This window comes from Pelmatolapia mariae, linkage group LG5, assembly GCF_036321145.2.
Source record: "Pelmatolapia mariae isolate MD_Pm_ZW linkage group LG5, Pm_UMD_F_2, whole genome shotgun sequence".
In the NCBI taxonomy this organism is placed as follows: domain Eukaryota; kingdom Metazoa; phylum Chordata; class Actinopteri; order Cichliformes; family Cichlidae; genus Pelmatolapia; species Pelmatolapia mariae.
The window spans coordinates 12362275-12375967 of record NC_086231.1 but is presented as its reverse complement, the minus strand read 5'-3'; the positions used below and the strand labels follow the sequence as shown (position 1 = coordinate 12375967).

The 13693-nt window shown below is 38.8% G+C and overlaps 1 protein-coding gene across 12 annotated transcripts in view; it reads right to left on the bottom strand.

Annotated features, from left to right (window-relative positions):
- Positions 1 to 13693, bottom strand: part of ptprt (protein tyrosine phosphatase receptor type T) — a 304970-nt gene that overhangs the window by 214245 nt on the left and 77032 nt on the right. For all 12 annotated transcript variants that reach the window (XM_063473709.1, XM_063473699.1, XM_063473701.1 and 9 more), the window contains exons 3-7: positions 9167 to 9327; positions 7850 to 7960; positions 4432 to 4513; positions 2937 to 3052; positions 2031 to 2205 (exon numbers count right to left, since the gene is read on the bottom strand). In XM_063473709.1, coding sequence (XP_063329779.1) covers positions 2031 to 2205; positions 2937 to 3052; positions 4432 to 4513; positions 7850 to 7960; positions 9167 to 9327 — 645 coding nt within the window. The remainder of the gene's footprint in view (positions 1 to 2030; positions 2206 to 2936; positions 3053 to 4431; positions 4514 to 7849; positions 7961 to 9166; positions 9328 to 13693) is intronic.

The following is a 13693-nucleotide window of genomic DNA, read 5'->3' as shown; positions in this document are numbered from 1 at the left end:
CAACGTTGAGAAAAATGAATGATTATTTCCTATTTATTCAGAACTTCATGAAGTCCACAAGTTGGAGGTGGAGACAAAGATTGTTATAAAAAAGAATTAAAAACACAGTGCAACAGAAGGAGATGGGGAGAGGTAAAAGAATGTAATTATGTCTGACAACAACAGATAGCTGCAATGCTATAATTCTATCAAAGTCCTTACAACAATATTATCCAGCCTACTCAGTACATCAATATCCTTCTCAGCAGGACAGGACCATATTTCCTGTTGTTCACAAGAACCATGGGAAAGGGAATAACTTGCTAAATGGCAGATTTTCCTTCATATTTTTGCCCTGTCACAGAGTTGATAGATTGCATTAGAGTATTTGAATGTCCTCAGTGAGAGGATTTGTCGAACAGCACAGAACAGTACACTACGGGGGCAGAGGAAACAGGAGGTGAGAAGAGATGAAAGCAAAACACTGAAGAAGAAAAGAAGAAGCAGGCAGGAGACACAGAAAAAAGAATCAATTTTGTAAGCAAATCATTGCTACTTTCTTTAGCATTAGTCAGATTAATGATTACCTTCTATTATTGCTTTATAAACATAGTTTCAGCTTATCTGAGACAATTGGGGGTTTTTATGTTTGGCAGCATGATGTATTCTCTGCATGTTCTTGCATTTCTTTTATATTGTTGATAAGCTAGTGTTTAAATTGCATGTTTAGCTACCCCATTACATCACACCTGTGTGCATATCACACATTTCTTATAGGTTTGAAATATTTCGATATCTCTGTCTTGATGCCTGCTTAATCATCCAGGTAAGGAAATCCCCAAAAGTTGATTCTGTTCATCTGAACATAGCGTTTTCAGTGGGAGAAATGTTTTGTCATCAAACAACCTCTGCTTAAGTGGATGGCACAACACAGAAGAGCTAACTCGTCAGGCCACGACTCCGCAGTCTATTTACACCTACAGGCCAGTGGACACATCACACAGTGGATGTACACATCCTCGACAGGGAGAAACGCTGGTTTGACCAGGGAGTCAAGAAGGCAGTTTATGTGTACTGTTCTGTGCATCTCTGTATCGAGGAGGGGGCCTAAGGGTACATCTTTCACCATCTCACAATGCTGTGATTGCACCCATTCCCCAACTCTCTGTGAATAGTACTCATGGAGTCGTTGTTGATCAATCGTCATGACAATTTGCATACTAATGATCAAGAAACTGACCTCTCAGCCCATTGTTCCTTCAGTGGGCTAGTTTCAGTCATTGTGCAAATGTGCTATTTAAAAGACTGGGGAAACCTGCAGTCAGCTGAGACTGAAGAAGTCACTTGGATGAGTGACGAAATGTTTCTCCCACTAAAAACGCTACGTCCAGATGAACAGAATCAACTTTTTGGGATTTGGATATCTTGAGTAGTTCTGTGAGTTGTATATGATAACAGATGACCCAAAAGGTTTTCTATCCAACTTTTATCTGTAGTCCTGCTGAAGTACTGCTGTACTCTTCCTTTGACCTAATCAAGAAGAAACTATTATAAACTATTACAAAATCATCTTTTAATTAGGTGACTATGAACATTCAGAGGATAAAAAAATCTTTTTTCATATATATTTAAAATAACTAAACAAAATACCAGTATGAGTTTTGAAGACTGTGGGAAAGGGAGGGAATAAGAATCAACATACTGGGAAGAAAATGAACTAAAAGATGGACAAAGACAGGCAGAAACTGAGTGAATGAGGGCTCATTGTGAGTTCTAGGCACTATTCTCAAGTCTATTCAGTATTCTATCCTCAGCATTCTCACATCCCTAACGAGCAACAGCCAAACGCACATGCAACTACACAACCACAACCCAGGCTTGTTTCTCATTTTCTAAAGAAACTGTCCCACTTTACTGCATCCTTTCTGATCTGATTTGTTGAACAAAGCTCTACTTTTATCCATCAAAATTGCTTTCCGATGCTCTGGTTTTAAATGAAAGATAAATCATCTTGTTTTTGTAGTTTAAAGAAGTTAAACAGATGAACGTACCTTTAACAATGAGGTCAGCATAGTTGGACACCCCAGATCCACCGTCTGATCGGATGACACAGCGGTAGCGGCTTGTGCTGCGCTGAGATGTGTCGCCAACGCTAACGGTCGCAGAAAAACGTCTGTGGTTCACCACCCTGGTCACCATCAGGGCTGTGTCTTTACCATTCCATTGCTGCATGGTGGAAAAGACCAGAGAGTTTTCAACAAAAACTCCAAGTGTTTGCTGTCATTTTTTTTGCTTTGCATATGATTGTGGTATCATACTCTCCCATATAGACCCCCTTGGTGAGGAGGGTCATTGCTCTCCTTTGGAGCATTCTCAACAGTACATACTCATTTAGTGAAAACATGTAAGCTTGCCAATGCACATGGATGTAAAGCAGAATGAGTACATAGGCATGGCTGCACACAGCATATACACTCAGGTGCATAAACAAATCACACGTGCAGGGATGGAATCACTGGTGCAAAGCAGAACAAGGAGTTTTAATCAATTCTGAAATAGAGCTGGTAATACTGGGGATGTTCGCCAAACAATACTATAAAATAAAATTAAGAAAAATATATAAATAATAACTTTATCTGTTATGTTGGCCTTTCAATGGTTTAAATTTGCTTTTAGTTTATTGAAAAATATATACCCGTTTATCCTATATGTCCATTAAAATTAAAGTCTAGGAAGAAGTTCCAGGTGTAAACAGCAGTACATACTGTAGGTACTGATATCTATAAATATGCAGTGTTGTTGACATTAGTAATACTGTTAGTACACTTTTTTTTATATATTCATATATTTCATTGGGCAAATATGGTTTGGTTTGTGGTATTCTGTCCCTCCTTTTAACAAACATATATGTATATATATCCATTTTCGCACAGTTTTACTAACGTGAACATACTCACCTGTAGCCAGAGTTTATCATGCTGAGACCACTTCCCTCCAGCAGTACACTGAAAAGTAGCATTCTGACCCACATTTACCTCCACATTCTGCAGGCGTAGAAAGTGTGGGGCTTTACCTGCAACACATACAGCAATGTGCTGATGATATAGGTGTGTAAAAGTCAGGATAAATATAAATCCATTCTTCTTGGTCTTTTTTTTTATACATGTTGAATTAAATGTTGTTGAAGTCATCAAATGCATATATAGTCTGCAAAAACAAATAAATTATTTAAATGATAAACACTTTCCCAATAAGCCAAAATAAACATGCTAATAAAAAATAAATTGCATGCTGCTCAAAGTGTTACTGTTACAGTTTAAGATTTCACACTAGATTCATGCTAGCAACATGAAACAGCACTTTCAGGGAAACCATGAACGATACTAATTCAGTTCTAGGAGAGCTTAACATTGTCTGGAGTACGGCAGAGAAATTCTGTGGCCATGAGACAGATGCAAAGGTCTGTCAGTGAGACAGACAGCTAGACACTGGGTGACTTTGGTCTGCCATTGAGACCAGCCTGGGACTGGTTAATTTCATTTTGACTGTCTGCAGACATAGATAAGACTAACAGAGTATGCATCGATCACTCAACAATGATAATTTGTCCTGACATTAATGGTCAGCTTGTTGCAAATGACAAGGGCAAAAACTTAGATTTGCTTTTTTTGAAAATCTTTCATTATTTTTTATAGTCATCTTTTTCCTCAGTCTTTTTAAAATTAAATTGGATTTTAGTTTTTTGAATTTGTAGTATTTATTTTCCTTACGCTGTAAATATGTTTGCTCTCTTTTTGAATAATACGATTAGTGGCTTGCAAAGGTGAACTGATTGTTTTGCGTCGGCTGTTCAAAGGAAAGATACAAGGCGGATAGAAAGAAGGGCTGAGAAGAGGATCAGCAAGAGAACCATGGTGGACAGACTGAACATAGATAAAATACAAAGATAATACTGGTGGAGTGATTAAAAAAATAAAATACTTTTCATTTTCATTTATAATCCTTTCAAAATGAATGCAATATCATTTATCAATGAATTTAGCTATACTGCTCTAAAATGATGACTGAGTATGTTTTGATTCCTATCTATAAAATAGACGTAAAACTTTGATTCCTAAAACAACACAAACAGTTAATAGGAGCAGAAGGAGAATGTCAGGAGTTGCAGAATACTGAGAAGGCAGGGCGCAGTAAGTAGACCTCAGACTGTGGCAATAAGCAGTCCAGAGTTTTGTGAAGCAAAGCGTTTTTGTCACATTTGAGTGATGAAGACCCTGAGTCTGGACCTTCTTCCTTGCTCTCTACAATCTGTCTGCGACCCTCACAATCTGTCCTTTATGCTGTGTTTGTGTGTGTGTAAGTGTGCGACATCTATAAAACAGATGATGCTCAGCAGGGCTACAGTTGTGCAGGGTCAACCATCACAACACATTCACAATCTCTCCCACTTACGGCATGGGTGAGCCAGAACTCGTATGTCATCAATGGCGATGAAACCTGGGTGGCCTTGGACTGAAACAGCTTCAAATATTACCTTAGACCAGACAGAAGAAAGGAAGAAAAAGAGAAAAAAGAAAGGAAGAAAGAATGAAAGAAATGCAAGCATTATAATGAAATTCAAAAATAAGAACTTTCTTTCACAAACTGGAACATCTTGACATCCCTATGAAGCTCATATGGGAACCCCAGGGGAGTTTTCCACTAAAAGTCAGCAACTATTCCTCTTTTTACTTCATCCCTTCTGTCTCCATCCTTATGCCAACCACATATGCTGCCTCTCCTCTGCCTTCTTCCTCTCTTCTTCATTTAAACCTCCTCTACTTTTCCTCTTGTTTTCTTCCACGCTTTATCTATGTTGTATTTTTCAGACTTTTCCACCATCTCTCCCCATATTTTCTCTATATTTTCGCATTTTCCTCTATTTTTCCTTCCTATTTTTAATTGCTCTTTTGTGTCTTTCTCATTTTACTCTCCCAACAGGACAGTCCCTTATATTTTCCAACAGAGTTTATGCAAACTCTCAGGATGACAACAGGGTGTCAGCAGGGCTGTCAAGGGGCCATGCACTCCTGACCCACACATATATAGACTCATACACACTACGCACACTACACACACACACACACCTCTGTGCTGTACTTGTCAGGATTCTCAGCAGTATCAGCTGCGACTCACTCTGAATACTTAAGACTTCTGGGAAGTCTTTACTCTCCTCTGTTACTTCAAAAATAAATCCCTTTTGGCATACATATCAAGTTTCTAAAAGTCACAGTCACTGCTAAAGCTTTGCTGTATTAGCAACAGTTTGACAATGTTGTTTACAGTGTTGGTAAACTGAATTTAATTTGAAATTATAAGCATTTACAACATTATTTTGATTTGTGTAATAGCATGTCACTGTGTGAAATTGGGATTTCTGTTCCCAACTTGTGATTGCACATATTTGTTTCGCTGTAGAAACAAAGGCTGGTGCTGATTTGACCCTGATAAGCATACATGTTGTTCACTATTTACAGTTTTGTGTCTCTAATATTTTTCTCGTGAGATTTTGTCAGAATTTTTTCATTTTTCGATGCATCCCCACTGGGGAATATCTGAACATTCAAATATCTTGAACTCTATGTTGATATGATATTCCAATAACAAACAAATTATTGATCTAGAAATGTTAAACAATTCAAAAGAGGAACTAAATTGTCTTTAAAATTTGTTTCTGCCCTCAGTGGCCTCCAGTACTCTGTACTGTACTGAGTGCTATTTCCCCCCAGGTGGTGACTCTTTATTAGGGAAGGAAGCATGCACAGAGACACACTGACATTTAATTCACTTTGATTACCATTGTGCCTTGTATCTGTGTGAGACACAGGGGTGCCTGCATTTACTGAGCACAGCTCAGTCATTAGGTACAACAGAGTTGCTTTTGTGGAGCCTCATAAAATAACACAGCAGGGTATGTCTCTGTACCTTAAACCGACCAATACACACACACACACACACACACACACACACACACACACACACACACACACACACACACACACGTACACAACAGAGAAAGTCATTAAAGAATGACTGTCAAGAAATGTACCTTTTGTGCTCAACCTACAGTTAGGTCCATGTGTTTTTGGACGATGACATATTTGTTGTTATTTACAGTGGCTTGCAAAAGTATTCGGCCCCCTTGAACTTTTCCACATTTTGTCACATTACAGCCACAAACATGAATCAATTTTATTGGAATTCCACGTGAAAGACCAATACAAAGTGGTGTACACGTGAGAAGTGGAACGAAAATCATACATGATTCCAAACATTTTTTACAAATAAATAACTGAAAAGTGGGGTGTGCGTAATTATTCAGCCCCCTGAGTCAATACTTTGTAGAACCACCTTTTGCTGCAATTACAGCTGCCAGTCTTTTAGGGTATGTCTCTACCAGCTTTGCACATCTAGAGACTGAAATTCTTGCCCATTCTTCTTTGCAAAACAACTCCAGCTCAGTCAGATTAGATGGACAACATTTGTGAACAGCAGTTTTCAGATCCTGCCACAGATTCTCGATTGGATTTAGACACCAGACAGGTCAGGGATAAAGTTATTGAGAAATTTAAAGCAGGCTTAGGCTACAAAAAGATTTCCCAAGCCTTGAACATCCCACGGAGCACTGTTCAAGCGATCATTCAGAAATGGAAGGAGTATGGCACAACTGTAAACCTACCAAGACAAGGCCGTCCACCTAAACTCACAGGCCGAACAAGGAGAGCGCTGATCAGAAATGCAGCCAAGAGGCCCATGGTGACTCTGGACGAGCTGCAGAGATCTACAGCTCAGGTGGGGGAATCTGTCCATAGGACAACTATTAGTCGTGCACTGCACAAAGTTGGCCTTTATGGAAGAGTGGCAAGAAGAAAGCCATTGTTAACAGAAAACCATAAGAAGTCCCGTTTGCAGTTTGCCACAAGCCATGTGGGGGACACAGCAAACATGTGGAAGAAGGTGCTCTGGTCAGATGAGACCAAAATGGAACTTTTTGGTCAAAATGCTAAACGCTATGTGTGGCGGAAAACTAACACTGCACATCACTCTGAACACACCATCCCCACTGTCAAATATGGTGGTGGCAGCATCATGCTCTGGGGGTGCTTCTCTTCAGCAGGGACAGGGAAGCTGGTCAGAGTTGATGGGAAGATAGATGGAGCCAAATACAGGGCAATCTTGGAAGAAAACCTCTTGGAGTCTGCAAAAGACTTGAGACTGGGGCAGAGATTCACCTTCCAGCAGGACAACAACCCTAAACATAAAGCCAGGGCAACAATGGAATGGTTTAAAACAAAACATATCCATGTGTTAGAATGGCCCAGTCAAAGTCCAGATCTAAATCCAATCGAGAATCTGTGGCAAGATCTGAAAACTGCTGTTCACAAACGCTGTCCATCTAATCTGACTGAGCTGGAGCTGTTTTGCAAAGAAGAATGGACAAGGATTTCAGTCGCTAGATGTGCAAAGCTGGTAGAGACATACCCTAAAAGACTGGCAGCTGTAATTGCAGCAAAAGGTGGTTCTACAAAGTATTGACTCAGGGGGCTGAATAATTACGCACACCCCACTTTTCAGTTATTTATTTGTAAAAAATGTTTGGAATCATGTATGATTTTCGTTCCACTTCTCACGTGTACACCACTTTGTATTGGTCTTTCACGTGGAATTCCAATAAAATTGATTCATGTTTGCGGCTGTAATGTGACAAAATGTGGAAAAGTTCAAGGGGGCCGAATACTTTTGCAAGCCACTGTATGTGCATCTAAGCAGTACAGTACCTAAACAATGTCTGTGAGAGTATGTCCAGAGGACTTGTGTGCATTTGCAGTACCTGATAGGAGTTGGGCCAGAATGTAGAAATGGCCAATTCAGCTTTCACCCAACCTTCAGTGACAGTATCAGAGGCATTCCACACTGGGTTACCCTGAGCACCTCCATTCACCTGCAGGCAGGGAGAGAAAAAGAGGCACGGTTTAATTAAAGCAGATTTAGTGGATAAAACGAAGAAAACGGTAACACTAACCAACTGCAGTGAGAAAACTACTGAATCCAACAGTAACATGCTGTTTCCCATTATAACATGACATATTGCATTTTACTGTGAATAGTTTGGATTTTAAGTCGTGACTGAATCAACTGCATAAAGGTCTGCAGTCATAGAACTATAGAAGTTATAGAAGTCATAGTATGGAGACAGCTGAACATGTAGAGCTGTATAAAGGAAAATATGTAATTTCCAGGATTACTGACTTTATCAGCTGTATCTATCATTATTGACAATGATGGTTCTATTTTTTTTTGTCACATTTAGACACATTACTCATAAAGTCTTTTCACTCATAAACTGTTTTCAAAGCCAAATCCTCAAAATTTTTTGATGGGTTTTTCACCATACTTCTGTATAATAAAGCTGTAGCATTTCAACTTCCTCACTCGTTTCCATACCTTCATCAGTGTCTTCATGCCATTTCTTTTCTTTGTATGCCTTCCACACAGCTCTATATTTCTCCAGTTTCTCTCTTTACTGTCTTTTCATATCTCCATTCACCATCCACAGCTTCTTTTTAATTCTACTCAGGTGCCCATGAGTGCATTCGTACTTTAACATAAAAAATTCATTCTTGCAAGTCCATACCTACTACTGTTCTATCCCATGGCAGCTACTCCTAATGTTTACTGCTAGCTTACTTTAATGGTTGGTATTCATAATCAGCTTTTGAGTCCATTAATAGAAGCAAGCCATAAGCAATTTCTTCTTTCTAAAAGTCCACAAACTACATAAAAATCAAGAGCTCTGCTATCTAGCAGCGTATACTACAGCTAACTTGATCCCTGCTAAAAGGGAATAGATGATGGCTTTCTGTTTACCTACCTATCACTTATTCTCTTACACCCTCTCTCTCTTACCTTCTCTCTCTCGGACACACACACAGACAGACAGACACAGCCACACACACACACACACACACACACACACACACACACACACACACACACACAGATATTTAGTGCCGGAGGGCTAACTTCATCCCTCCTAACAGAGAACAGAGGTGTGTTTGTTTGTTTACTTGTTCAAGTTTCATCAGGCCCTTCATATGTCAATCTACCCACTCCCCCCCTGTCATTCACACACACACTGAACACACACCTTGACGTAGACATTGAGTGTGCCTGGGCTGGCTCCATCCCGGCTGGATAGAGAGTAAAGAAAGTCGATGCAGTGGGTGTCATTCTCCTTCAGGGTGGGCATGTACAAGTGAGCCTTCTGACCTGATGCCCGGCCTGAAGCGTTCACCACCATGAACGAACCTACAGAAACAAAAATACAAAAATGACACTAATGAAATAGCTGTTGTTCCATTATCAATAATGATTCTTTCACTGAACCTAACAAAGTTGGTCAATATTGTGTGAAAAACATTTTCTAGGGTATGCAGAATTCAGACTTAATCTGCCACTTCTGATAACTGGTTCTTTTGGTTGCTTTGCTCCATACCATTCAAATAATTTTCAAGGTGTCATTAACATCTTGTTATGTGTACCACTGCATTTAGGCTGCAGCACAAATATCCACAAAGCAAACCAGCTGTAACCCTGAGAATTACTTGGTTTATATTTATATTATATGTTTTACATTTAGACTTGTTTTGTTTTTGTTTAAGCACATAAAAAAGGTCAGCCCAGTTGTCCTACCACTATTACTTTTGCTGCACAAATAAACATCTTCTTGATGGATTTATCCTCTAAATGTAGCAATGACAGAAACATGCTGCAACATGACTTTCTAGCCTAATTACTGTTGAACACACAATTAATTTCTAAATACTAAATCGCTGGAACACAGTTGACTAGCTTTGTGTGACATTCGCCAGATGCTTGATAAAGCAAAAAAAAAAAAAAAGACCTCAGGCTCTTTAATTCACCAGAACTGTATATCAATGTCTTAATGTATCCACACCCTGGGGTTCTGAACTAAGACGTAAAACACATTTTCTCTGTCGGCTCGTTGTTTAAGTGTGTTTTAGTCAGTGCTTTATGGAGCAGGATGGAGCTTTTATGGGTTGGCCTCCTCCATTTGGCTGACTGCCATCAGGTGGACTGAGAGTTTGAAGTGACTAGGATACTGGCAAGAAAAGGGAAAGAAGAGATACTGAATCAAGCAGATGTGACTCTGCACTTCTAACGTGAGTTCTTGCGCATGTATGAAACTGTTCTGAATCAAAGTACGAAGAAATATAATGTGTGTAGGGGGCAGGAGCTTAAAAATACAGTGAGTCATATCTTTAGGTTATTTAGTAGAAAAAAACAATATTGTACTCATAAATATGCATCAATTAGTGTTTAATTACGTATTCCAACAAGTTGATGCCTTCTCTTCAATGAATTTAAAGTAGTTTGAGGACATAAATATGTTGCCCCTCCATCTTTACTACAGTGGCCAGAGTTGACGTTGTCGCTTCACCTAATCATTTTTATGTATGCTGCTAAAGACCGGTCACATACATTCGCATCCCAAATGTGGATGAAAAGAAAACTCATGCAGACTCAAGATATGAAGATGATATCTATGTTTTATCTAAAAAGGAAGAAAAGAAACAGAAATGTGAAGGAAAGAGGCAAATGTGATGGTGTCTGGACAAAATGAAAGTAAGTACTGGCACAGCAGTGCTTCCCAGATTGAAGAAGCTGCAGAGAAAGAATTATTTTAAAAGTGATTGCCCACTTTCTGCTCGGTGTGTAATTTGACCTAACAGTCTAAATTAAAAGGCTTTGCTATCTCTTGGCTGACTAAAGTACAGTCACAATGTGAGAGCTAGTTTTAGCAGCCTAACAGAACCATTAGAAAGGTTTGTTTGCTTGATTTCACCTCCGAACATTCCAATTCACAAATATAATTTTCATGAGAGAAATTCATACTTTATAACTCAAATACTTGATTTTAAAGGCAGTGAAATGATGTGAAGACAATAGATTGTAATGGCAGGGCAAACCCATACGCAAAGTGACACATTTATAAAGGACACTGACTTTTACTGTCACTGACTTTAATTCCTTGAAGATTACCATAACCTTAATCTTATCTGAATTCTGATCTTGAATAACACAAATACACATATACAGGTGCCTGAAAACGACTGATGCCTCAAAAAATTTCATCCATTTCAACTCAATGGAACTAATCCACTCCGGCACTGTGGAAGTCTTAGAGTATGATGGTTAATGTGATGGTTTATGTGTGCCTGTGTGTATTGATATTGTTGAAGTTACGGTAATTTGATGTGGGCCTGCCTGACAGATGAGGAGTGTGTCTCACTGCTGAAGTTAAATGACGGTTTGTGTGTGTACGCTGCCTGCGTGCATGTAAAATTAATCTAGCCTGGGTTTCTAAACAGGTCTTTCCACAGCGAACTGGCTCTGATTACATTTCTTATTCACACAAACTCACACACAAACACACTCGGGCATACATGCATGCACCTCTCTCAATACTCCTTTTTTTTGTCCTTTGATGCTCTGTAAAGCTCCTTCCACAGGTACTTTTGTTTATCTGCTTTTTTTGTTGTTTGTTTGTTTTTTAAAGCAGACTTGAGTCAGTCTGACACTCAAACAATACGTGTGATGTCTGTTACCCAGAAACTTCTCTCACTATGACAACTCTCTCTGTGAAGGAAGCAGAAGTGTTACAATGTACCCACAAACACAAAAGGCATACGCCGATTTGCCACAATATTAAAGACCTTCACAGGTTAAATGAATTTATTATTTTACTACATTTTGCTGGGAAACCTTGTGTCCTGACTTTCTTGTGGATATTAGTTAGAAACGTGACGCACCAGTGTGTCCCACAACACTGAAAAAACTGCTCACGAAGCACTAGACGCAAAGAGTTGACCTGGCTTCCAAACACACTTTATCCCAATGTAATTGAGCACCTGAGGAATGAAGTAGAACCCCTGAGGCCCCACTCCAGAGAGTTGGGTCGGCATCCACCTATCATTGTATATTCACACATATGGAACAATGTCATCCAAACAAAACACACAACCAAAATGGATGCCTCAGACACCTATAAAAACCTATTTTGATACAATGAAATATCGCTAAGACACCGACAATCATGTTTTCATTGGGTCACAAATGTCATAGCAAACACAGACACACTATGACACACAAAAACAAGTGCACACAGCCATCATTTCACACATTGTTTCCCAGGTGTGAGGTCAATCTGTTAACGTGACAAAAACTGATGAATCGGTCTACCGTGTCAACACGCACACACAAACACACTCGAACGCTTACACGTACATCAAAATAACTGGGTCAACTCGGTGCAACAAACGTTCCAGCACATATTGCCGCATGAGACCAGCTGTTTTCACAAATACTGCTGAGAGTTTGAGATTTCACTTTTACTTTTCAAAAGCAGTCTACATCAAAGGGCAGCAGACGCCGCGACTGTGTCTGTCAGCTGCTGAAGTGCCTTTGAGCAAAGTATTTAACCCCTGGTGCTGCTGTGCATCTGCACTGTAATGTGATCATGTTCAAAATATTGTAAAAAATGATACTTAACACTAAGAGAAGTATAATATTATTTTAATATAGTGGTAAATTGTAATTTGTACTAAATTACTCTAAAAATTGATATTGTTAACTCTGATTGGTTAGCCATTTCAAGTCTATGAATTAATGACAGGTATAAAAAAAATAATCAAAACACAATTTGCATTTAATGTATGAAAATATCATAGAAGATCATTTTAAGGATATATTCTGATTTAACAGGAGCTTAACTTAAGATTTGATTGACTCTAAAAAATTGAATTATATTTGACATATTTAACATCATATTTGTTCAATTATTTATGTTAATTTTTTGTAGTTCAGCCAGTCGTGCCATAAAAATAAAAGATTATGATTTACCTGTGTAGGGAAAGGACAGTTCCAGTACAATGTACAATCAAAAGCTGCCAAAATGTTAAGATTGTGGGGTCTAAAAATTTGGCAGCTCCTATTTGGTGATCTATATGTGTGAGAGAGAAAACCTGGAACACTAGGAGGGTCTTAGAGAAATATCAAAGGTGAGTCATACAGCTCAGCAGTAATAAAATCTGGCTAGTTAACATGCAGATTGCTGCACTCTCACAGAGATACACTACAGTGACAAGTGTACAGTAGAAGATTCTTTAATGGTTTTTGTATTTTAGTACTTCAGTATTTTTGTGCATAAAATGGCTACAGTTTTGTAATTGTCAAAGGTTCTATTATAGTTCATGTTTCAGAGAAGTAGAGCACTTTCCTTCGATGATATTATTGGGCAACCCTTATTTAACAAGAAACTGGCTTGTGTAAAAAGAGGACAATGTTTCACTGTTCACCAAACTGCATATGTGTAAAAGAAAAAACTCAAATGTGTGAGAGAATATGCTTTCTATGTGTCACTGACTTTCCACTGTTTGCAAGGGGTGACAAGAGAGTCACTCCTTTAAAAGAGCATAAAAATGGTTGTGAAGCGTGTAGGCTGCTGGCTAAAAATAAGAAACTATCTCACATGTAGAATGACACACTGCGACCTCTGTTGTCTGTGGGGCCCAAAGGAAAATACTCAGAACACAAGCCTCCCACACTCTTACTTGTTATCATTTACTAGAGACTTATTACATGTCATTTCCAT